The following is a 24,556-nucleotide window of genomic DNA, read 5'->3' as shown; positions in this document are numbered from 1 at the left end:
CAAAATCTGCCTGGGCTGCCCTTGGGACTTCCTTTGCACTCCATCTCTGCGATCATCCCTGAGTCTTCGCACTCTTCCAGAGGTGACTGGACAGGCTGCTGGGACTCAGGGACCCAAATTTTGGTTTGTTTAGTTGGATTTTGGCAGAGCTGGTTTAATGTCAAGGTTCCAACAGACAAACCCAAGCAAGCAAGCACTGTTGAGACGATCCAATCTCTTAATGCAAAACTTTATTGACTACATCATTTCAGCACAGCAGTTTTAGCATAGTTAAAGAATAGTTTCTTCACTCCCCCTCCATCTTCTGGAACTGGCATTCCAAACCTAGTTTTCCCTCCCCTCTGGTTCTGTGGCAAGCTGAGAAGCAAAAATGGCTGCAACAGCATAATCACACTTTGAACTTGACACCTTAAGTTTTCATCAGAAATAACAGTCCTTTCTCTTGTGCACCATAGATTCCCCTGGCTCATAATATCTATGGACTCATTGGACCTAACAGTGGACTTGGTTTTGCCCTTGGTAAGATTTTCAAAGACTTGATAACCCGTGACAAACCAATACAGGACAGTTAATTTTACTAGGTACAGATGGAACTGAATTGTTGTAGAAAAGGAAGAGAAACCTTCCTGCAGTCAAGCCCAGCTGAGTAATTTTATAGGCACACTAATTCTTGGCAGAAGATTTTACTATGGGGGTGGGGAAGAGCCACTATTCTGAGGTTCAAAACTGAAGGGAGTACAATGTACAGTCAGGTCCATAAATATTGGGACATCGACACAATTCTAACATCTTTGGCTCTATACACCACCACAATGGAGTTGGAATGAAACAAACACAATGTGCGTTAACTGCAGACTGTCAGCTTTAATTTGAGGGTTTGTACATCCAACTCAGGTGAACGGTGTAGGATTTACAGCAGTTTGTATATGTGCCTCCCACTTGTTAAGGGACCAAAAGTAATGGGACAATTGGCTTCTCAGCTGTTCCATGGCCAGGTGTGTGATATTCCCTCATTACCCCAATTACAATGTGCAGATAAAAGGCCGAGAGTTCATTTCAAGTGTTCTATTTGCATTTGGAATCTGTTGCTGTCAACTCTCAAGATGAGATCCAAAGAGCTGTCACTATCAGTGAAGCAAGCCATCATTAGGCTGAAGAAACAAAACAAACCCATCAGAGAGATAGCAAGAACATTAGGTGTGGCCAAAACAACTGTTTGAAACATTCTCAAAAAGAAGGAATGCACCGGTGAGCTCAGCAACACCAAAAGACCTGGGAGACCATGGAAAACAAGTGTGGTGGATGACCGAAGAATTCTTTCCCTGGTGAAGAAAACACCCTTCACAATAGTTGGCCAGATCAAGAACACTCTCCAGGAGGTAGGTGTACGTGTGTCAAAGTCAACAGTCAAGAGAAGACTTTACCAGAGTGAATACAGAGGGTTCACCATAAGATGTAAACCATTGGTGAGCCTCAAAAACAGGAAGGCCAGATTAGAGTTTGCCAAACAACATCTAACAAAGCCTTCACAGTTCTGGAACAAGATCCTATGGACAGATGAGACCAAGATCAACTTTTACCAGAGTGATGGGAAGAGAAGAGTATGGAGAAGGAAAGGAACTGCTCATGATTCTAAGCATACCATCTCATCAGTGAAGCATGGTGGTGGTAGTGTCACGGCGTGGGCATGTATGGCTGCCAATGGAACTGGTTCTCTTGTATTTATTGATGATGTGATTGCTGACAAAAGCAGCAGGATGAATTCTGAAGTGTTTCGGGCAATATTATCTGCTCACATTCAGCCAAATGCTGCAGAACTCATTGGACGGTGCTTCACAGTGCAGATGGACAATGACCCAAAGCATACTGCAAAAGCAACCAAAGAGTTTTTGAAGGGACAGAAGTGGAATGTTATGCAATGGCCAAGTCAATCACCTGACCTGAATCCCATTGAGCATGCATTTCACTTGCTGAAGACAAAACTGAAGGGAAAATGCCCCAAGAACAAGCAGAAACTGAAGACAGTTGCAGTAGAGGCCTGGCAGAGCATCACCAGGGATGAAACCCAGCGTCTGGTGATGTCTATGTGTTCCAGACTTCAGGCTGTGATTGACTGCAAAGGATTTTCAACCAAGTATTAAGAAGGGAAAGTTTGATTTATGATTATTATTCTGTCCCATTACTTTTGGTCCCTTAACAAGTGGGAGGCACATATGCAAACTGCTGTAAGTCGTACACCGTTCACCTGAGTTGGATGTACATACCCTCAAATTAAAGCTGACAGTCTGCAGTTAACGCACATTGTGTTTGTTTCATTCCAACTCCATTGTGGTGGTGAATAGAGCCAAAGATGTTAGAATTGTGTCGATGTCCCAATATTTATGGACCTGACTGTATATTTCAGATTGTTTGTGATGGCTATTTCATTCCAGATTTAGGGAATGCAAGCATATTTTGGAAGTATCATGGCTTGTTGTTCATGAAACATGAATGGGGGATGAAATGCTATTTCTTATCAGATTTTTATGTTTTATTTTGCGGACAGGCATGGTGGATTCATCAATGATGCCTATCATGGGATACTTGGTGGATCTTCGCCATACTTCTGTTTATGGCAGTGTCTATGCCATTGCTGATGTGGCTTTCTGTCTGGGCTTTGCTATTGGTATGGACTAATATGAATCATAATGATATAAATTACTTTTTTGTTTCATCTGTATGCTGGCAATTCCTAGAAGACTAATTGACTAATTGTATATTTACAAAAATAACATTGTTTAGCATGTGCATGACAGAAAAAGAACGAAAGCAAAAGCCAGATTTAGTTATGCTTCAAGGAGACTCATTCCAATCAACACAGAATGTTATCATGGGTAACTTTTTTAAATGAATTTCAATCAGTCTATGCATGCATCATTAAGTCTTGGTCTAACTGGAGAGAGAGGGAGTGGGTGGGATGGATGTTTAGTTTGTTAGAAGTAAGTTTGTAAGTTTTGAATTGATAAGATGCAATTTTCTGGAAGACAGAGAAGTGGGAATTATTATGAATTAATTACTGTGTTTGTTACATCCTGACATTCATACAGGAATTGAAAGTGCTATCTTTCCTTCAATTTCCCCACAAAAAAAAAGGCTGGGCAAAGAGGGAGTGATTGGGCTGAAGTCACCCATGTTGACCCCACGACTGAATCTCCTCTAATGAATGCTTAGTTCATTGTCTCTCTATGAACAATGCTTAGTTCATTGTCTCTATATGAGAAGAACAGAAATGAAGGGGTGGAATCTTTACCAGCTGTTTGAAACATATGAATTCCTAAAAAAGATCTGCACTTTAGCACTTTTACAGCTCTCCCCAAATTGCTGATTCTTCTGGGCAGCGTATAGATGCTGCTGCTTGATTGCGGAATTTACTTTTTTAAAGATTGGTGATTCTTTTCTCAGAAAGAATCCTGAACTCTAAATCCACTCTTAGGTTTTTTAAAATCATTTTTTTTTCACATTTTAATTTTCTGCCCAAAAACAAGCCAATAAGTAACAACACTTGAAAACTATGCTGTGTTATAGAGAAACACATTTTAAAAGTAGAGAATCGCTGCACAGTCTTCCTTCACTGTCTTCATTGACTAAACTAAGGATAGTTCTCCACAGTCAGAATAATGTATTGTTTTTGACAGGTCCTTCTACAGGGGGTGCTCTCATACGAGCCATTGGCTTCCCTTGGCTCATGGCCATCATTGCAGGGATCAACTTTGCATACGCGCCTCTGTGTTGGTTTCTACGAAGTCCCCCAGCCAAAGAGGAGAAGATTGTGAGTTTGAATAAAAATGGGGTGGTGGTGGTTCTCTGGTGGTTGAACCCCAAGGGGAATAAAGAATAAATATCCAAGGACAATATTATTAACTAATTTATTAATTATTAATTGATTAACCATTCTTAATAATTTATTTTATTTTTAATTATTAGATAACTAATTATCTATTTAAAATTGATGTTAGGCCCATCCCAAGAATGGTGATAGAAGAATCTAGCCAAGTTTAGTTCTTTATTTGCTTACATTTTACAGAGAGAATCTCAACCTTTACCACTCTCATTGTAAAATCCCTTAGAGATTTTAAGGAATAGTTGTTTTAAATCCCTTCCTCTTTCCCTGATCCAGTTCTGGATCCTGTTGTGTCTTATCTCATCCACTGCCTCCTCAAATTGTGCTCCCTCCATCCTGGGAAACTGCCACCTCACTATGGTCCTTCATACCATCTTCCCCTTTGTAAACACAATCCCTCATACTTGGTTTTGCTTTTCCATTTGCAAAATACATCACAAATGATGACACACCTTTAATAACAATTGGTTTTTTTTCTGTGGTTTTGTTCACATTTTGTTTTCTTTCTTTCTTTTTTGAGCTGGCTGATGACTGTCCTAAAGCAAGAGCCTGAAGTTCAACTTTTTCTCAAATTGTTCTTCTTTGTGGGAGGGAGGGAGGGCAGGCTGAGGAAATAAGTGATTTTAGATACCATAACAGATCCTTTGAAAAACAAACTCTAGATTGATATCACCGGGTGTAACAATGATGCTCATTATCATCTTTTGCTTCCCTTCTCCCTGTCTTCTCTCTCAGGCAATTCTAAGCCAGGAGTGTTCCATGCAGTTCAGAAGTTCCATCACTCAAAAGACCCTTCAAGAGTTCCCACTCACAGACAACAGCGATGAAGAAAACGAAACAGATTTCTAAAAAGAGGGATCCACTTTCCCCCTTCTTTCTCTCTTCCAAATCCTCTTCTATTAACTTTATCCTGTATTTTTCCCTGGCAAACTCCATTGCTGTAGCTTGTTGAATGACCAAATAAGAAAAAACTCTGAGACATTTCTTTCAGAATGTTATGGCTATAAGTTGTTTATTTAGGGAGTGATTTTCAGTTCTGAGAGGGAGGCCTACTGTACTGTAGGCCTTTCTACCCTCATCTCAGAACAATATTTGACAGAACTTTTTCTTAACACTCTTAGCTGCCTCACTGATTTAACAGGAGCTTGCACAGCTTCCACATGATTGGCACTGTAGCAAAATATGCACTGCAGAAAGAGAAAAATTGCCCTCAAGTTGAGCTCAGCTTTTACATGTCCTTGGAATTTTCTCAGCAAGTCTGAGATACATTTGTCCACTTCCCATCAATTCTGCAGCCCAACCCAGCTCCAAGCATTTATTGGCAGAGTGACAACTGTTATAGATTGTCATGATCTCTTAGTGAAAACAAATGGCTCATGTCATTGTGCAAAATATTAGGAGTGCAAAGTCTGACATTTTTGACCTTCTCTCCTTATCTTTTTATTTTTGATGAATGTATTTTATTCCTTATGCACACTGAGAGCATATACACCAAAGACAAATTCCTTGTGTGTCCAATCACACTTGGACAATAAAGAATTCTATTCTAATTCTATTCTATTACAGATGCCTGTGTATAAATGATGCTGGAAGCATATTTGAATGTTAGAGGCAGCATTTCTCTCATTCTCAAAAATTTTGTTTTACACAGATTTTGTGATATTTTGGGTAATCCCAATAAAGATATTTCTTAGTTATGTTTTCCTTCCCATCTTTACGTACAGTATAATTCTATTATTTATTTTTTACAGAATATGGTATATTCTACAAATGCATGTTGATGCCCTCTTGTGGATGAATTGATCAGCGCAGGTTCATCAAACCTATGTATGAGCTATTTGGTGAATTAACTTTTAATAAGCTTAAAACATGAATGCTCATCAAGTTGATGGAAAGCAAAGAAGGTATACTCAGAGGCACTCTTGTACATTAATTTCTTTGGACTGCTTGCATGTGGAGCAGGGAGGGAAATAACCATTATACTGTTTGTCCTGAAATTAAAAAAATACTTGTAATAAAATATGCTCAATCCTGTTGCCTTATGATTCATTTACCAATTTGACTTGAGAAGTGGAGCAGCAGTAGAGATCTGAACAAGCAAAAGAGGTTGCAGACGATTAGAAAAGAGGAGAAATTGGAGAAAAGAGGATGCTGAAACCCTTTTAATTTTCTTGGCCTTTGCAACAAAAATTATGGTGAAAAGCTGCCCCTCTCAAAGACCTATAAGAAATTACATTTTTTTCCAGCACCAGAAAGGCTAGGTTTTCAATCCCAGAAAGGTGCTGGAGTGTTAGGAGGCAAAAGCCTTCAGGGGGTGGTAACTGATTAAGGTGTTTCAGGCAGCTGCAAAAACTGGCAGGTAGAGTACTAATCAACAAATTAAGGTCAACCATAAAGAATAATATTTGTGACACAGGTTTGAAATAGAATCTTTGCACTGATGATGTGACTTAGTTTGGATAATGAACGTTTGCAAGAAAATAACCAAGCTCAGAGAGCACTAAAGACCCCTTGAATTAAGGTCACTTACAGTATTAAAGTGCCTTATCACTAATTAAGAAAGATTTGCCCCTCAGAGAAAAGGCAGCTTGATATTCAAAAAGTTGGACAATGTTTGATTTTGAAGCTATACCTGCCGGATACATGGACTCTTTTTATCAGACAGTTAGTAACTCTAAGCAGGAGAAGCCACTGCAAGGATTTCTGCCATCCCCAGTGGCCAAACACAGAAAGAGCATTGGGCCTCTCATGTTTCCTATGCAAATCATCCTTGTTTAGCAATTGCCTCATTTAGTGACCATTTACATTTATAATATTGATGAAAAGGTAACTTTATGACCAAACGTCCCTCTTACAACTTTCGCAGGACTCTAAAGCAAAGGAAAGCTGAAGTCAGATCATAAGCACAGAAGCATTTTCACTTCATGACTTCTTTGCTTAATGACTGAGGCTGGTCTCAATTGTCACAAAACAAGATTTATAATGGAAAGATGAAAGGTGAGTCAAGCTCCAATGCTGACTGCATAAACATCTCTATATAATATTCTTGCAAACAATATGGAAGTGGTGTGCTTTATTTCCACACACACCCCACCCCCAAACATGCATTTTGACTTCTCAACCATGGGATTTTTAAAATATATTGTTTGTTCCTGAAATTAAAAAAAAACCCATCCAATTATACAATCCTAGATAGCTTTCTTCTCTGCCCAGTTTTGGAAGGCTTTGGATATCTCTTTTGCATCTTTCCAAGAACAAGCTCTATTCAGACATCCTCACTCCTAACCAGGAACATGAATGTGCCCCAGTCTGCTTTTTCCATCCATCTCTCTGAAGCGACTTTCAAGTAATGTTTTCATCTTATCCTGGCATAAAATTAACCCCAAGTTAAGAAAAAGAAGTGTCTTTAATTTAATATGAGATGCCTTAAATAGATTTTTTTTGTCAGGGGAGATAAGGCCCCAAGGTGGGCGAAAATCAATAGAACTGATTTCTAATAGGGGAAGAAGCGAGCAGGATAAAGTTCCACTGAACCCACCCGTGCACCACGGCGCGCACGTCTTCCAAAATCTATGGTGGAGCATGCGCAGTCGTCGCCCTGCCTCGCGGAGTTTGCCTTCTGAGTTCTCGCGAGATTTCCGCGTCCAGGCTTCCATCCTCGTCTTCCGGACGCGGTTGCTTCGCGGCGGTGAGATGCATTCAGACGACGTGAGTTGGGGGAGAGGTGACCGGAGATCCCGGGTGGGCGGGGAGGAGTTATTGTGGGAAACGGACGTGGTTCCGTTCGGAGGCTACGGGGACCGCCAGCTGCGCTGTCGCTCCCAGATGGGCTTCCTCCTTCCACGTGGGAGCGGAGCTTGTTGAGGCTGGACGCGCCTGGGCTGCATTGAGCTTTTAGGGCGAGTACTTGCCAAGAGCCCTATTCTTCCTAACTACAGCCTCAAGAGAAGAGAATGCGGTAGCATGTACGGTTTTATCCACGACTCCAGCATTAGGGTCTGGGTGTAGACACTAACTCTAAGCATGTACAGAATGCTATTGCTGTATACCTGACTCTAGCATTAAGATCTGGGTGTGGAGAGGAGAGGAGAGGAAAGAAGAGCAACCAGAATGTGTGTGTGGAAATTTGAAGACAAAAGACAAAAAAGGCAAAACATGTTTACATTTCAATAGAAAGCTCAACTATATAAGGTACAGATATGCTTTATATATGCTTGCTTTGATGGCCTTTTAGTCTATATTGCTCCCTGTTGTACATATTGCCAATTGCATACAACATATGTATTTTAATATACTAATACGGTAGATCCCTAGAACTGCATTGCTTCGTTGTTCTGCTTGAATAATGTTGTAGCCACATGACATCTTCCTGCTATTTTATTAAGGAAATTGTATGTCCCTATTAGTAGAGTGCCCAAGGTAGCTAATGTAAGATGAAAATCGGTAAACTAAAACAATGGCATCAAGTGTGCATCATTGTTAAAAGATAATTTGTTTGGTTCACCAAAAGAACCTCACCAAGATGTCTACGTTTTCAGTTGAAAAGAATGGGAAGAATCAGTAACACTGTCTTTTCCTCTTAGATTGTTTGGGATACTCTTGGAAATAAACAGTTCTGCTCGTTTAAGATCAAGTGAGTATTTTTACTATATATGCTGAATTCAAGGGTTAAAACTGAAGGGAAGATAACTAGTGTCTTCTAATGTTCTGGATTACATGATTGATCTATCTCAGGCGCCATGCCAGTGATTAGGTTTTATGAGATTTATGGTCAGAACATTTGAGACACTCCAGGTGGTTTTCTCTTGGGCTGGATTTTTTTGTACAATGAATTTGAATAATGAATTCACTCACATTTTCCTCAAACAGCATGCTTGTAAGGAGACTGTTATAAAAATTATCAGCAATAGCACAGACTGTTTCATAGTCCTTTACAGCCTTCTCTAAGCGGTTTATAGGGTCAGCATATTTCCCCCAACAATCTGAGTCCTCATTTTACCAACCTCAGAAGGATGGAAGGCCGAGTCAACCTTGAACTGGTCAGGATCTAATGGCTGTCAATCTGCAGAATTAACCTGCAATACTGCATTCTTTAACTGCTGAATCACCTCAGCTCATCTCAGCCCAGAAATATCTGTTTGCAGTTGAGTAGAATCCTTAATGCCATATCTCAAAGCAACACCTAGCCCACTTTGACTGATTTTACACAGTAAGCAAGGCCAGCCTTGGTCAGGACTTGTATGGGAGACTGCTTGTGAATTCCAGGGTGGTTTGCTGAAATGGAGAGTTTTAAAACATCCTGGAGGAATGTAATGCTAAACCACTTTCATTATGTTGCTGAAGAAATTGTAGAAAGGCAGGACTGGGACCTGAGGACACTTACCTTTTAGAATCTTTGTACTATCCAGAAATCGTGTTTTTGCATTACTCAAATTACAGTATATCTACATAGGGAGCAGTAGTGAATTTTTAAGGATTTATTTTTCTTGGCATTCTTCCTATATACAAAGGTGCATTTGGACCATGGGGATTTTGGATATTGCAGTCCCAAAGCACCTGGATTGCAATTTGTTATTAGGCCTAGTGATTCTGTGGTAATATTCAATAATGAAGATGAGAAATAATGCATGGTATTTAAAAGGGACTACCTTTACAACTTTTCCCTTTACAGAACAAAAACTCAGAGCTTTTGCCGAAATGAATATAATATAACAGGCCTGTGCAATCGCTCATCCTGTCCCTTAGCCAACAGTCAATATGCTACTGTTAAGGAAGAGAAAGGTAAGTGTTCTTACTGTGGCTTTTCAATATCATAGTATTTTTGCTTTAATAGAGCAGGACTTGTTAAGGTCCATCAACAGTAAGATTTGAAAGAAAATTAAACGGCAACTTAGATTGCTGCAAAAGCAATAATAGTATACGAATTTACATGCTGACAGTGACTGGGTGATTACTGCTGTTAATAACAAAGAATAATACAAAAATACAGAAACAGTTCAAGACAAAAGATAGGAAAGGAAACAAACATGAAAGGGAACAAGGAAAAGAAAGAAAGGGATGTCAGTTGTCCTCACCAAAAGCCTGGCTGAAGAGCCAGGTCTTTTAAGGCCCTTTGAAATACCAGCAGGGTGTGACCTCTTTAAATCTCAGGGGGAAACTCATTCCAGATGGCAGGTGCCGTGACAGAGAAGGTGCACTTCTGAGGTCCAAATTGATGGCATTCTTTAATTGATGGAGCCCAGAATAAGGCATTTACCCTGAAGATAATTTCCTGGGAAAAGGCTGGGATGTTGTGAGCATCAATCACAGGAACCTGTAGAATGTACGGGTTAATGCTTTTGGGGGCAGATAGCTTGTTATCTGTAAGTAAGAATGTGGCAAAATGTTTCATATCACTGCTTATTTTTGCTCATGTTTTAGGACAATGTTACCTTTACATGAAGACCATTGAACGGTCTGCTTTTCCCAATCGGCTCTGGGAACGAGTAAGTTCTTTTGTATGTGCCAGGACTGAATTTGGGATCTTTTAAAAAATTCCTTTTAAGTTTACAGTTGGGACTGACTACCCCTGTAGACAATGATAGCCTTTTTTTAAAAAAAGATATTCAGTAAAGAAAGCATGAAGAAGTGTCCAGTTGTAGGGATCTGATTGCTGGCATTATTGACTTGGAAAATATATCGACCATCGGTATTTCTGTGAAAGTTAATGTTGATGCACACAAATCTATGGTGTGTATGTGACCCTTATTTACTTCCTGTTGTCCCATCTCTAAAAAAATAATGTTCTCCTGCTTCCTGCTGATATTGTAGATACTCATTCTGCTTCAGGTTTTAGTGTTGCCCTTTCTCAGAAATAGCAATAGCACTTATACATACCTATATACCACTTCATAGTGCTTTACAGCCTTCTCTAACTGGTTTACAGAGTCAGCATATTGCCCCCATCAGTCTGGGTCCTCAATTTACTGACCTTGGAAAGATAAAAGACAGAGTCAACTTTGAGCCAGTCAGAATCAAATTCCTGGCAGTAGGCAGAGAGTCAGCCTGCAATACTGCATTCCAACTACTGCGCCACCATGGCTCTTTGCTGCATGCCTCCTCTTCTTTCATTTCTGGCAGGTCCGATTGAGCAAAAACTACGAGAAAGCATTAGAGGAGATTGATGAGAATCTCATCTACTGGCCTCGCTTCATCCGGCACAAATGCAAGCAGCGCTTTACCAAGATCACCCAGTACCTGATCCGAATCCGCAAGCTGACACTGAAGAGGCAGTAAGTGGCGTTGCCTAGGCTTGTCCAGTTCAGCAGGGGTTACCGCTATAAGTGTGAGACAGGCCTGTTGCTGGCCTGAGAGAGCTGCAGCTTCTTGACACCTGGTTTGTTTGACATCTGTTCTATCGACAACATCTGTCTCTTTCAGGAGGAAACTTGTTCCGTTAAGCAAAAAGATTGAAAGGCGTGAAAAAAGACGAGAGGTAAAACACCTTATCTGGCACACAGATTCCTCTCTTTCTTTCTTTCTTTCTTTCTTTCTTTCTTTCTTTCTTCTTTCTTTCTTTCTTTCTTTCTTTCTTTCTTTCTTTCTTTCTTTCTTTCTTTCTTTTCTTTCTTTCTTTCTTTCTTCTTTCTTTCTTTCTTTCTTTCTTTCTTTCTTTCTTTCTTTCTTTCTTTCTTTTCTTTCTTTCTTCGATTTATATGCCGCCCTTTTCCGGAGACTCAGGGCGGCTTACAATGCGTTAAGCAATAGCCTTCATACTTTTGTATATACCTGCCTAGTAGGGCTTTCGGCCCCCCCAAGCGGTGTTTGTTTTTATACAATAAGCCAGCTTATTGCCCCCACAATCCGGGTCCTCATTCTACCTACCTCGAAAGGATGGAAGGCTGAGTCAACCTTGAGCCTGGTGAGATTTGGACTTGCAGTAATTGCAGGCAGCTGGTGCTACTTAATAGTACTTTAGTCTGCTGCGCCAGCAAGGCTTTGCTGTTTTGGCTCTCAAAGCAGCCCCTGTAGAAATTCCCAGGCTCTGCTGCTGTTTTTAGTTGTTGCAACATTTTGACCATAAGCTCTGGATGCTGGCACCTAGTGGACACCCTTGCCCCATAAACTCCAGGAGTTCGCCTACTTGATGAACAAATCCTCAGATGATGTTCCAGTTTAGAGCGCTAAGATTTCACCCTGTCCACCCCTTTGGAATGTATCTGTTTATACGGAGTTGTATTGAGCATGATAACCAAAAGTACATATGCATGACGCTAAAGTTTTTTTTTTAAAAAAATGGCCTTTGGAAAAGCCTTTTTTTTTTTTTTTTGAGGAGGATGGAAGGAACCAACCCATTCTCACATAGTACTGTATTTCATCTTCCACTGTCCCGTTGACTTGTTCGTTTTTGTCTACTAGGAAAAAGCCTTAATTGCTGCTCAGCTGGACAATGCAATTGAAAAGGAATTACTGGAGAGACTCAAGCAAGATACGGTATGATCTCTTAGCAGGAAGATCAAAAAGGAGTTGGGTTGCCAGGCCATTTACATAGTGTGGAGGAAAGGCACTCAGGTAGCTTATCTGCTCTGGCCTTTATGTCTCAGAGGCAAGAGCTGAATTGTGATATTTAGCTTAAGCAACAGATTCTGAGAGGGAGCAGAAAATAATCCCTGGAATTCAGGAAGAGTTTACTCAACAGCTGGCAAGTAGTCTGGACTGGAGATTCCCAGGCTTCCTCTAAGTCAGGGGTGTCAAAACTCAATTTCATTGAAGGCCATATCAGGGTTGTGTTTGGCCTTGGGGGGCCAGGATGGGCATGGCCAGTGTCGGTGTGGCCAACATCACTTGTGTTGGGGGTGTCTGTGGTGGCCTGAGCGCTCTGCCAGCGAAAACAGGCTCCCAAGTTCTGTTTTGGCTGCGACAACCTGCAACCCTCTGCCAGCAAAAACAGAGCTTGGGAGTGCCACCCGTGGCCCTTGATCTCCATTTTCGGCTGTGATGGCCTCTTGTAATCCTCTGCCAGTGAAAACGGAGCCTTCGCAAGCTACATTTTCTCTGACAGAGACACTGCAGGCCGTTCCTTCGCTGTTTCCAGGGCGGCCCTGTGGGCCAGATCTAAGCACCCCACGGGCCAGATCTGGCCCCCGGGCTTTGAGTTTGACACCCCTGCTGTTAGTTGTTAGAGAAATAAAAGAGTTAAGATATAGTGGTGGCGAATCTATTCAGGATTCCAAAACCCTCCAATAAAGGATACATAAAAGAAAAAAAAAGTATGAAACATATAGTTAACCTTTAGAAATTACCATATGGAGAACCAATCTTATTGTCAAAGTAGATAGACCAGGTGAAGCAGTTAATTTTAGGCTATTTGATTTATGAAGATCATTGTGAAGGATGTAACTTATGATTTAACAAACATCTGAGAATAGTGGGTCCCCTCAATCCCTTAAATCAGGGCTGTCAAACTCACGGGCCGGATGCGTCATGTGTTGGCCTCACCCCTGCCCGGTTTAGTGAAGGGGGAAAAAGTCCCGATACATCACGTGACGCCACGAGTTTGACACCCCTGCCTTAAATCAAAGCTTCACTATAAGGCAAGATGCAGCAATGCATTCTAAAGTGACTTCAGTGGAAATTAGCACTGTTACAGATCTTCGGAAGTTGTCTTAACGTGTTCCTGTTCTTGACATTTTCATTAGTACGGCGATATCTACAACTTCCCCATCCATGCTTTTGACAAAGCTCTGAAGCAGCACGAAGCTGAAAGCGAAAGTGACTCAGAGGTGGAGAAAGAGGCAGAGGAGGAACAAGTAAAGCTTTTAAAATTCTTGCTGATTTTCTTCAACCAGTGGATGGGGAAGAGTGCTGAACACATATATGTACCTGCAGCAGTGGGGGATTGCATGTATTGAAGGAAAAAAAGTCTACAATGTACAGCTTTCTATTGCATCGTCGTCATAATCTGCTCTTCTGTTGGGAGGTCTTACTGAGAGTAACAGAAAGAATAAACATCCAGTCAGTAAATATAAAGTTTCCACCAATTAGGATTGCACCCCCCAGAAGGCAGAGATAATCTGTCTGGGGATTCTAGGATCTGTAGTCCTAACTTGGCACTTCAGAGGAGGGTAAGATGGTAGAATAGTGTCTGGGGCCCTACTTTATGGCTAACCCAGAACTTTAGATTGTGTTAAAAAAGCCAAGCTTCATAATGGCTGCAGTACAGCAGGTTAATTAACTTGATGCATCCTGCTTCCCCAAATGAGGTGTCCACAAAGATGCTCCTATTTCCTTCCTTGAAGGCTGGGAATTGGGGGTTGAAATATCAAATAAAATTTATATGCTGCCTGATTCTGAGCAACAGGGCGGGGGGGGGGGCTTACAAATTGTTTTTAAGTAATTTTTATTATTAAAAATGTTACATGTTTAAAAAACTACAGAAACATAAAAGGTAGGAAAATCCATAAATATTCCCATATTAAATAAATCAATAAGCAACATTACATTTATATGCTACCTGATTCTGAGCAATTCTGGATGGTTTACAAATTATTCTTTAAAAATTTTATCATAAGATTTTACATAAGTTTAAACAACTAGAAATATAAAAGGTAGGAAGAGAAAGTAAAATGTAAAAGAACAAAAGAGAAAGAAAAAAAGGTATTTAAATAAGTGTCTTCATAGTAATTGCCATCTCCACTATTCCAAATCACATTTTGTGGTTCTTTCCCCCCATAAATGGACCTTTTAAACCAAAAATCATTTCAGTTTCATTTCATTTTTATTGATTTTCAGCAAAAAGTCCATAGTTTCCAGCCTTTTACAAAAGTAACTGTAGTTCTACTTAAACAAGTCAATTTAGCCATCTCTGCATACTCAGCCATCTTCATTATGGATATGTCTGGAGTCTTCCATCTTTGTGCATGTAACAGCTGTATACTATATATAAAACTGGTCCATGAGACTTTTCTAGTTGACTGTCCATAAGTCCTAGTAAAAAATATTTTGCTTTTTAGTGGTTTACAAATTGTTAAAAAAATACAAGAAAACAACAGAAAATGAGAACAAAGATGACAGAGATAACAAATCAAGATATGAACAGAGAAAGGAATGGTTGTTATACATGAACAAGTGCTACTGCTCTGTGGATCAGTTATCTTTTTTTATGCTTTCCTTGTAGGATTTGAACAAGAGGGAATATGTAGAAGTTGATGAGAGTGATCTCAGCGATTTTGAGGTAAGTGCAGCCCATTGAAGATTGCAATTCAACAATTTATAAGACGCCAAGATCATCCAAGAACAGCAATGAAGTAATTTTAATGTTAATCTTATTGTCTCTGGGGATCAAAGAGACCTCAAATTGAAAGCAATGACTTTCAGAATTGGTAGTTCCTGCAGTGCAGCCATTTGGTGGAGAATGTTGGCAGCAAGGAAATATACAGTGTTGGGAGTAAGTAAAATGTGTTTGGATTGCCTCCCTGTGTTTCTAACCTTCCATTTTTTTTTCTATTGAAGGAAATGGATAAACTGGAGTCAAGTAGCGAGGAGGCGACATGCAGCGAGGAGGAAGAGAAAGAATTAGAACCCAAGTCTAAGGGGAAAACTCCACTGAAAGGGCCATTTAGGCAGAAACGAGCTTATGTTGAAATAGAGTACGAGCAGGAAGTGGAACCTCTGTCCAAGTCCAAAGAGACATTACTTGGGAGTTGAGGACAAAAAAATACTTGGACTGTGAAATAATTGTACATGTCTTCACCATGGAACTGCCTGGAGGCTTTTTGTATAAAAGATGAAGGAATAAGCAAACTAGAACAAGTGAGTCAGTGGCTTTCTGTTTTTAGTATTTGCTTCTGCTGTCCTTCCCAACAAGCAGACGTGCAAAAAAAAAAAAAAAAAGTTATTTTCTTTTACTGTTACTGTTGAAGAGCAAGAACATTCTCTCATTCTTAAAAAACTGAAGTTTTTCCGTCCAGGTTCAAAAAACAGGCATCCCCTTCACCAACATCTCTCTGGAGTTTTTCAGCAGACAAACTTGTGACAGGATCCTCTTGTATTTGCTGTAGGCATTCCTTGAGGTGTTCATTTTCACAGCTTTGGTAGACTCCTTGCAATAGGACCTGGCAGAGAAGGAGGAAGAGATTATCTATTGCTTTTTGCTCTGTCCTGTTTGTTTCCCAGGCAGCATCACACACTTAGATCACTGATAAACTTTTCAGACTTCGTAACTTTAAAAGATGGATGGACTTCAAACTCCCAGAATTCCCCATGCTGGTGGAGATGAAGAGTTCTGGAAGTTCAAGTTCTCATATCTTAAGAGTTGCCAAAGTTTGAAAAATACTGACTTAGTTTATAACTGTCTATGCTCTCACATTAGATTTCATGCTTTCTGTCCTGAATTCTTGTCATCTTACCAGGCTGTGCCCTGGAAGAGATACCTTCCGGAGGGAGGGGAGGGACATTTTTTAAGACCAGGAAAAATATCCTGAGGTCCCTTTGCAAGTTCAAATAAGGAGAATATTAAGAATGCTTCTAAATGGGTTTTTAATAGATGTGTATATTTAGACTTCTACAAAATGAGAGGAATTCTGAGCATGTTAGATCAACTCTTAGCAAATAGATATACAAATCAAACTTATCCCCCAAAGTTTCCTTCTCTTCTGTTGAAAACCTAAGTTGCTTTTTCCATACCTTCGGTTCACCTTAGGAATGAAACTTGGCTCACCTTCACCTGTCCTTGGGAACAGTGATTCAACAAGAGGAGGCATTTGGTGGCTCTCTGAAGCAAAGTTGCTTTCACAGGTTCAGGGATGGTGCTCCTATCTGTGACCACATCCCACATCATCCTCAGCAAAGCCTTGAGAATTATAGCAAGACGACAAGTCATTCTGTGGCAGGAAGATGGAGATTTGGTTGGTAGGACTATTTCTGGAGACAAATGATCCCCTGGTGTACCTGGGAACCCAAATCCAACCTAGCTGGAAAAGCTACATGCCTGGGATCTACTGACACAGGATGGCCTATGACCATTATAATAGTCAAGATAACCACTGTAGCCTTGACCAATTATTTAGTGCAGCGATCCCCGACCTCTGGGGCTTAGTGACCCAGCTGGGAAGGAGAGGGGAACTGGGCTGTGTGAGCAGCAGGCTGGCGTGTGCATGCACACCTGCGTAGCTCAACTTATCTCAGTGCATGCTTGCGTGGCCTGGTTCTGAATAGCCATGGCCCAATAGCTGGGGCCCAGGGTTGGGGACCCCGATTGACTGAGCTGGAATAAAAGGATCTACTTTTCAGCATGTTTTCTTGGCATGAATGCCCCTTTGATTCTAAAGCAGCAGTTTGGGGACTTTTTTCCCCACTGAACTGTACCCCAAATGCTTCTGCCTCATAGGATTACTGAGCATTTATTCCACAATTCTCCCCTTCTGATATACAATGCATATATACACATCTATCAAGTTTTGTGGCGATTTTCTCTGGCTCTGTAAGGGAGGCACCCAAAGCTTTTAGGGTTCATGCCTCTTCTTAAATACCTAGGCCAGGCGTACTCTATCGTATACTTCAGTGTTTCTAACATTGCAATCCGAGCAGCTTCCTCTGGTCCATCAGGGATTTCCAGGTATCCCACAATCACTCGCTGCAGCCGCTTCAGATGATGAACAATCCGGATGCCGAGCCTCTCAAAAGATAAATTGGTTCAGAATTAGAAGCCATGTGACAAGAGGGCATCCCTCCTTACCAAGCAATGAAGATGAATAGATGGGGCATTTTTTACCTCTCAACAAAGGCAGGCAGGCTCTTGGCATATATTCTCCGCAAAGAAAGCTGGCTCTCTGCTTCCATGTGGGTCAGTAACAGCTGGAGGACTCTGTCAGAGGCTGTAACACGTCGGGGTTTAGGGGACAACTGCTGTGGGGCTCTTTCCAAGACTAGCAGCACGTCCAGTATGCACAGCAACACAACCTGGGTTAGGGATGAGAACAGCTGTATCTGAGCATCTGCTTGGGACAGATGTCCAGAAAGAGTGGCTGAGAGGTGAATTCTCTTCTTTTATTCTGTCATGAGATTCCCTGCCATGATATTCAGTTAGCTTGTCACCCTCTAAGCCTGACATACTTAGCAGGTGGTTGAAATTATATGTTCGAGCTAATGTGCGCTGTCTTGGAAGATGCAGTACAGAATCTGGCAAAATCAAAACACTTGCCCAAGTAATAAGTATAAGTCAGGTAAACACAGTATTTATATTAAATACACCTTGGGTGAACTCGGCCACTGTTTTTATTGCACAGGCTTGATCACAATTATCCAGAAGTAAAATAATTCTCAAAGGTTTACTTGAAGGTGGAATTTTAAATACTTGTCTTCCTTACTTTTCCATTTAGGGAGATGTTTATGTGAAGAAAGTCCCAGATTTAATTCACAGAATCTGGAAAGTCAAAAATTTAAAATAAAAAAGAGCACAACTACCATTACCATTCTAGAAAAACCAATGGCAAGATTTCTAAAAGAGCCTTCTCCATTCTCATCCAAGATTCAGCTTTGCACCTCAGCAAACACCATAGTGGACCTTGTCTTGAGAATGCCATGCTCTGTACATCTCTTGATTAACTGGGCAGCCAAAAGAACAAGCAAGTTTTATGTCAAGAGAGGAACAGCAGAGTTGCAGGGCATTTCTTTCAAGGGGTCCAAATTCAGCCCAACAGCAATTATATGATAAATATGGATTAATCATTTTCAAATAGGGATGTTGAGAAGAGAGCAGCAATCTAAAGACTTATCATTTCTCTATGACCGGAATATGTTGAGATGGGATGGCTTGTATAAGCAAAGTTAAGGTTGAAATTCTAGAGTTGTTTAGATAAGGAATGAGCCCAGCTAAAATCAATGACAATTATTTTTGAATAAATACTTGCAGAGGATTATGCTGTACATTACCTGCACAAGTTGAGCCTCCCTGCTGTAGAGATGGTTAAAGAGAGCATGATACACAACCTGAACTCTGTTAAATTGGCCGAGGACAGCTGCTGGCTGCAACAAGAGTACATCCATATGATTATCTCAGCTGGAGGTATATTTAGCTGGGTTATGCAACAGAATCATTTTATGACATTATGAAATTTACAGGTACATGCAAATACACATCTAACATTCCTTTTTTGTTATATTTATGCTAAAATTGAAGAAGACTAGGAAGGCACTAAACATACAACTGAGGTTTTAATATAACAGTTTTAAGAGCATTGGTTCATATGCTAGGTTTTGCATATTGTTTTCCCTTTTGCTTATTTAAACTCCTGTTCCTAGGAGGAAGAGGCATGTGGAAATAATCAGATTGCATATATCTCTTTTCTGCATAAATACAATATTTATCTCCATTAATACTGTCTACTTATTAGCTCCTGTCTATGCATGTTTATCCCCATTTAAATCTAAAAAAGCAGCCATAAACATCTCCTTTCCACAAAGACTGAGTTAGTGAAATAGGGATGTTGAAAACTGAGTTGAATAAGTGATTTAAATCAAAGACTAACCCTAACGCTAACCCTATCTGTCTAATGCTGCTTATTCTCATTACTATTTCAATGTCATAAAACAATTTTCAAGACACCTTAATGTTTTTAGTTGTGTCTGCTTCAGGCTGATATAGGAGAATAATTCTTTGTTCTAATCAGCTGAGATTTAATAGCCATTTCCCCCATCTTATTTATCTGTCTGGAGAGAAGAGAATTTAGGAGACTATAGCCACTGCATGTTTTTGCAGGGGAAGGGCAAAATAGTGTAGGCATGCAGTTTCTCCTTACCACATTTTGAATAATATGATGTAGGCACCGTACACCCAGAATTTTATTTTCTACTCGGTAGTCATCTGACAGCAGTAGTGAAGGTGGCAGAACTTTTTCCAGGTGATCACCAAGCCAAGGTCTCTGAATCTCCTGGAGCACGAAGCAAAACACATACTTTGTTGCTGGGTTACACTGCCATGTTTCTCTGAATCAAAGAAAGAAAATAAGGGTTAGACAAAGAGAATTCCCCACCCCTTAGTACATGATTCTTTTAAACTGAGATGGCAGAGACTATTTTTCTTGAAAGCTGATTTTGTCAGTGAACTGAGTCTCCGGAGAAGGGCGGCATATAAATCAAATTAAAACAAAAAAAACAAAAAAACTAAACTCTACCTTGTGGGACTACTTCTATATAGATTTCATTGCATTTGAAAGTGAAAATGGTGCCAAGAGGAAGAACAAATAATTACTTATTTGAAATTCATTTCATTGGACTTCAAATTCACAGTAGGCATGAAAGAAACCAGATTATTGTAAATCATCTCTGTACAATCTCTTTTTCAATGCACCCTCCAAATAGTCCACTACTTTGCCTGGTAAGTGGATGACCTGTCAAATTGCTCTTATTATTTGGAAGATTTTTCTAACAATCAATATTGCCTTTCTATAACTTAAGTTTACTATTCTGGGTCTTGCTTTTAGGAATGATAGATAGAACAGGTCTTGAACCTCTGCATGATGTTCCCTCAGGTACTTTGAGAATGCAATTGCATTCCAACTTCATTGAATTTTCTCAAGCCTAAACATCTACTTCTCAATTTCTATGTCAGGGTTCTAAGTAACATCCCCAACGAAATAAATCTCCAAGGCTGAGTTTCCTCAAAGTTATATTTTATTAGAGATACCATATTGGCACATCTGGGAAAACCTGAATCTGAAAGTTTCCAGGTTTTCCCCACCCAAAGAAAAGTTCAAGTCCCTGCCCAACACCCATAAGTCCATCACATGGTCCAATCAAACATCGTCCCAACTGGAGATGCCTCCCAGGTCCAGGGCAAGTTGTTCTTGACTTTCTGAGAAAGGAATGTTATTATGACTATACATCACCCCTGCTCCATACAACCCCCCCCTCCCTGTTTCCCACAATAGTAAATGTGGCAGGTCTGAAGGCCTAATGCAAAAGATGGCTTCCAAGCCTGACATTCTTTTTGTTAGTCCAGAGTTCACCTTTTTTTGCTCTTCTTTAAACCTATTTCAGCTTCTCTGAAGTTTTCTGAAAATGTATTTAAAGGGGACCATATTATTTAGCCACTGCAGAAAATAAAGTGAATTTTGTTTGTATTGATGCAGAATAAAACCACATTTGCCTTTTTAGCAACTATGAAACACTGCTGACATATTCAACAGCAATATTCCTTTTTACATGTGGTATTATCAATCTAGAAATTTCTCATCCTATTTCAGTTTAAAATCAAAACTCCATTTATTCTGATTACATTCACTTCTGAGCGCTGACCCTATCCACTTCTTAAGAAGATAATTTTTGGCAGAACATTTGAAGGCAAACATGATCCTAGACCAGAGAAAATAGCATATTCCCAATCCTAAATCATCACTCCCATAAGGTTTCTCAGTGGTCTCTTTCAAAGTAAAACTATACAAATGATGTGTCCTGATCTATAAGCTCAATCACACAGTCAAGTTCAATTACAAGATTACAGGTAGTCCTTGACCTGTACTGTACCTGTACTGAAGGACATTTCAGACTTTATTTTAGGCTACAATAGAACCTACATCTTTGTTTTCAGAGATCAACACTCTCACTCACTTGGTTAGTTCTGGCTTCAGGCACTGCATCACCACAACAAACCAGCCACGTTCACCTTCACGTGTGCCTCTGAGGAACTCGGGTATTGATTTATACTCCAAAACACGCAACAGAGCATCCAAGAGCTCCTGAGCCCCACACTGACTCCTGGGCTGGGTCCATGGCCTCTCTGCCCCATGGGTCACTGCGCAGATGAAGATGGGTCCTGCCACTTGGTGAAGGATTGAACTGGTAACTGCAGAGTCCAACCCCTCAAAGTCTTTCGCCTCTTCTACTTTGGCCAGGATGTTGCAGAAAACCAGGCTGACTTCCACTGCTCGCTCAGCTCCTGCTGCACCAAAAGGGTTTTCCCTGGGGGATCTTTCTCCCTGTGGCTCCCACTGGAGAGGCGCTGCGTAGCGGCTCAGGGCAACCACCAGTTCCTGAAGCAGGGCCGGAGCGGCCCCAAACAGCCACCGAGAGTCCGCAGCGTCCAGCAGGGCGGAAAGGTCTCTGACGAGCCCCAGCTTGGCTGTGCAGGAAGCCCCGCTTCCAAAGAGCCGCAAGAACCGGGGGAGAACCTGTTCTGCTGGGGAAGAAGCGGGGTCCCCCAGGTTCCCCGTGGCAAGACCCACCGAGAGGTGCTGCCCCGCAGGGCTGGGACGGGCCTTGTCCCCTGACATAGCGGCCTGCGAAGGCCTCACGCTCCCCAGCGCCGACTCCCAGCCTCTCCCGTTGATTCTCCTCCCGAGTCCCCGCCTCACAGTCCCGGCTGTCTCCAAACTTTAAAGTTCGGGCTTCCTTCTTTGGATTTCCTGGGTTTCAATTCGAACCGTTCTCAGCGCCATCCGGACTCAAGCCGATTACGCCGGAGAGGTCCAATCCCTACGAGACTCATGGAACGAACCGCAGAAGCAGCCCGCTTGCAGCAAAACGGAAGTCCATCGGGATTGCCGCTTTCCACCGGAAGCGGAAATATGGTCTTCTTTCCTCAGACATAGGAAAGTACAGAAAAAAGTGTTACGTGAACGGTCAAGAGGCTCCGAGGAGCGGTAGTTCTACAATTTGGGCCCACCGGAAACTGTGTTTTCCTTTAAACCAAAAACATAGGAAAAGAAGCGCTTTCTTTTCATTCTGCGTGAATCGGGGCTCATAACGGACGAAACATATGCTTTCGGATCTGAGCGGAAATGGGTGACTTTGAGTCAGTCTATATTTTCTCTAAGTTTCCTCGGCGGCTCCGCCGTTTTCTCCTGACTGTTTTCCTATGTCGCTTTCCTCAGTCGAAGCTGATTCTATTGCAGAATTTCCTCTGCAAAGGTTTGACACTTCCGCTTTCCCTTAATCATTGAGCCCTTGTCTGAAAAACAGCACCCCTCGTTGCCAAGAGTATCCGGAGGCGGGGCTGCCGGCGAATATATTAGCATATGTAATGAGAGCGCCCGATATTGGTTTCTGTGGGGGAAACAAGAAACGCCAAGACTCAACGAGAGAAACCAAGAGGCCCTGCTTGTGTTTTTAACTCAAGATTCCAAATTTGGGACAGAGTGGTTAAGAGCGGGTTCATCATAACCTGAAAGCCAGCGGCATGGCTTTGCTAGCGTGGTTTTAGAATGTTTTTCCGATCCTTCAGGTTCTTTCATATGATGAGTGGGGTGTTCATGCGCATGCGTGAGATGTGCCGTCCCAAATGTTACGACGGGGCACAGTACCCATCTGATCAGAACCTAGAGAGTTGTTCTAGTTATGGAATAGGGTTGTGTTTTTGTTATTGTCTCTTTTAGTATGTGAGTTAGTTGTGGTTGTGTTGCATATTAAACCCTTTGTTTTAACAGCTTGAATGGATGCTTGCACTGTATCCAACTTCATATTATTTTTTTTAGTGTGTAAATTACTTGGTTGGTTGTGGTTGAGTCCATCATCTTATTGTTTCTTTTAGTGTGTGAATTAGTTGATTTTTTTGGCTGCTGTGCTGTGGCTTTTCTCAGCACAATGGGTGCCAGTAAATCCAAGCTGCAAATGTGGCTTAATCTGGAAATGACTGGGTATCTTTATATGATTTATTTGTGTTTAGTATATGAATCCTTTAAAACAGCGGTCACCAACTTTTCGGCCCTCAGGGACCACTAAATTCATAATTTTAAATCCCGCGGACCACTAATATGATCTGCCTAATGACCAGCTGGGTGGGCATGGCTAGGTGGTCATGTGACTGGGTGGGCGTGGCCAACTCGATGTCAATCACATGGAGGGGCGCTTCGCCAGCCTCTATTCACCCCCCTCCCCAGCCACTCCTTGTCTCCTCGCCTGGGCTCCTTAGGGCCCCAACAGGAAGCAGTTGTTGGAGCTAGGGAGCCACCACGAGAAAGAGTTGGCAAAACAGCTCAGTTCAGATTGGATCTGACTGAGAAGGAGGCTCAGTAGAAGCACCTCACTGAGGACTACGAGCATAGGCTTTCCAATCAGAGGGAAGACCTGTGGGAGTGCAAGGCCAGGTACAGGTGCCTGTATGCTCAGTGGGCTGAGATGGTCAGCCAGTTCCAGGCCATGATGCAGTCCCACTGGAACAAGGTCCTCTGGCTCTTCGCCACCAGCGGTACTTCCCTCCAGCCCTTGCCCAAAGCCCCGCACCAGGAGGCTGAAGCAGATCCCAAGTCGGAAATTCTGTCCCTTTCCAACCCACACAAAAAGACCCCAAAGGGGGAGACTCTCTGTAGCAACACAAATGTTCATTGCATGTATCTGTCCCAGGGGCTGTAGTTTGAGGACCCCTGATTTAGTGCAATATAAAAAATGCAAATAATTTTTCTGCGGACCACCAAAATTTTCTCATGGACCACTGGCCACCACTTGGTGACCGCTGCTTTAAAACAATTAAAACTTATGGCGACCCAGAGACTTAAGTGGCAGGCAATGAAGGAAAAGCATCAACATTTAAACAGAAAAAGTGTTGAAGACATGATATCTGCATTAGATGTTCTAACAATTACGAAGGGGAGAGCTGATATTTGGCCAGGCGATATTGATCAATCAAGTCTATCTGAAGTTTTAGGGAGGATAACACAAGACATTAACTTTTGCCAAGTTCATTGTTCTGCACAGAACACTGAG

General features: G+C 41.4%; 3 protein-coding genes and 1 non-coding gene across 4 annotated transcripts in view; 3 read left to right on the top strand and 1 right to left on the bottom strand.

The window, feature by feature from the left end:
- The window catches only part of SLC18A1 (solute carrier family 18 member A1), a 30,491-nt gene extending 25,762 nt beyond the window's left edge, over nucleotides 1-4,729 (top strand). Inside the window, exons 12-15 of the mRNA XM_070952360.1 lie at nucleotides 456-519; nucleotides 2,546-2,665; nucleotides 3,675-3,808; nucleotides 4,616-4,729. Coding sequence (XP_070808461.1) covers nucleotides 456-519; nucleotides 2,546-2,665; nucleotides 3,675-3,808; nucleotides 4,616-4,729 — 432 coding nt within the window. The remainder of the gene's footprint in view (nucleotides 1-455; nucleotides 520-2,545; nucleotides 2,666-3,674; nucleotides 3,809-4,615) is intronic.
- A 2,794-nt stretch (nucleotides 4,730-7,523) lies between these two features.
- Nucleotides 7,524-15,670, top strand: MAK16 (MAK16 homolog). The gene is made up of 10 exons (XM_070952339.1): nucleotides 7,524-7,588; nucleotides 8,464-8,513; nucleotides 9,552-9,661; nucleotides 10,301-10,365; nucleotides 11,000-11,151; nucleotides 11,300-11,354; nucleotides 12,278-12,352; nucleotides 13,558-13,668; nucleotides 15,036-15,092; nucleotides 15,371-15,670. The coding sequence occupies exons 1-10, from the start codon at nucleotides 7,574-7,576 to the stop codon at nucleotides 15,563-15,565; spliced, it is 885 nt and encodes a 294-aa protein (XP_070808440.1). The 5' UTR covers nucleotides 7,524-7,573; the 3' UTR covers nucleotides 15,566-15,670.
- TTI2 (TELO2 interacting protein 2) lies at nucleotides 14,615-22,395 on the bottom strand. The gene is made up of 7 exons (XM_070952337.1): nucleotides 21,467-22,395; nucleotides 19,657-19,843; nucleotides 18,791-18,883; nucleotides 17,631-17,818; nucleotides 17,389-17,532; nucleotides 16,578-16,740; nucleotides 14,615-15,972 (listed from the first exon to the last, which is right to left on the bottom strand). Exons 1-7 carry the CDS (start codon nucleotides 22,126-22,128, stop codon nucleotides 15,802-15,804), a joined length of 1,608 nt encoding a protein of 535 aa, XP_070808438.1. The 5' UTR covers nucleotides 22,129-22,395; the 3' UTR covers nucleotides 14,615-15,801.
- Nucleotides 22,396-23,069: 674 nt separating this feature from the next.
- On the top strand, nucleotides 23,070-23,167 carry LOC139323335 (small nucleolar RNA U13). The gene has a single exon (XR_011600979.1). It is a non-coding gene; the product is annotated as a small nucleolar RNA U13 (small nucleolar RNA).
- The last annotated feature ends 1,389 nt before the right edge of the window (nucleotides 23,168-24,556 follow it).

Source organism: Pituophis catenifer, unplaced genomic scaffold (assembly GCF_029215685.1).
Source record: "Pituophis catenifer annectens isolate HBS135680 unplaced genomic scaffold, rPitCat1.0.hap2 SCAF_12, whole genome shotgun sequence".
Lineage (NCBI taxonomy): Eukaryota > Metazoa > Chordata > Lepidosauria > Squamata > Colubridae > Pituophis > Pituophis catenifer.
This window is presented reverse-complemented; position numbering and strand designations above follow the sequence as displayed.

Excerpts from the sequence above, each read along its gene's own strand:
- MAK16 (XM_070952339.1), top strand. Across the intron at positions 9,662-10,300 it reads TACTGTTAAGGAAGAGAAAG|GACAATGTTACCTTTACATG; the intron begins GTAAGTGTTCTT and ends CTCATGTTTTAG. Across the intron at positions 11,355-12,277 it reads GGCGTGAAAAAAGACGAGAG|GAAAAAGCCTTAATTGCTGC; the intron begins GTAAAACACCTT and ends TTTGTCTACTAG.
- TTI2 (XM_070952337.1), bottom strand. The coding sequence starts at position 22,128 with ATGTCAGGGGACAAGGCCCGTCCCAGCCCTGCGGGGCAGCACCTCTCG. Across the intron at positions 19,844-21,466 it reads CTGAAGCCAGAACTAACCAA|AGAAACATGGCAGTGTAACC; the intron begins GTGAGTGAGAGT and ends TCTTTGATTCAG. Across the intron at positions 18,884-19,656 it reads ATCATATTATTCAAAATGTG|CCAGCAGCTGTCCTCGGCCA; the intron begins GTAAGGAGAAAC and ends CTCTTGTTGCAG.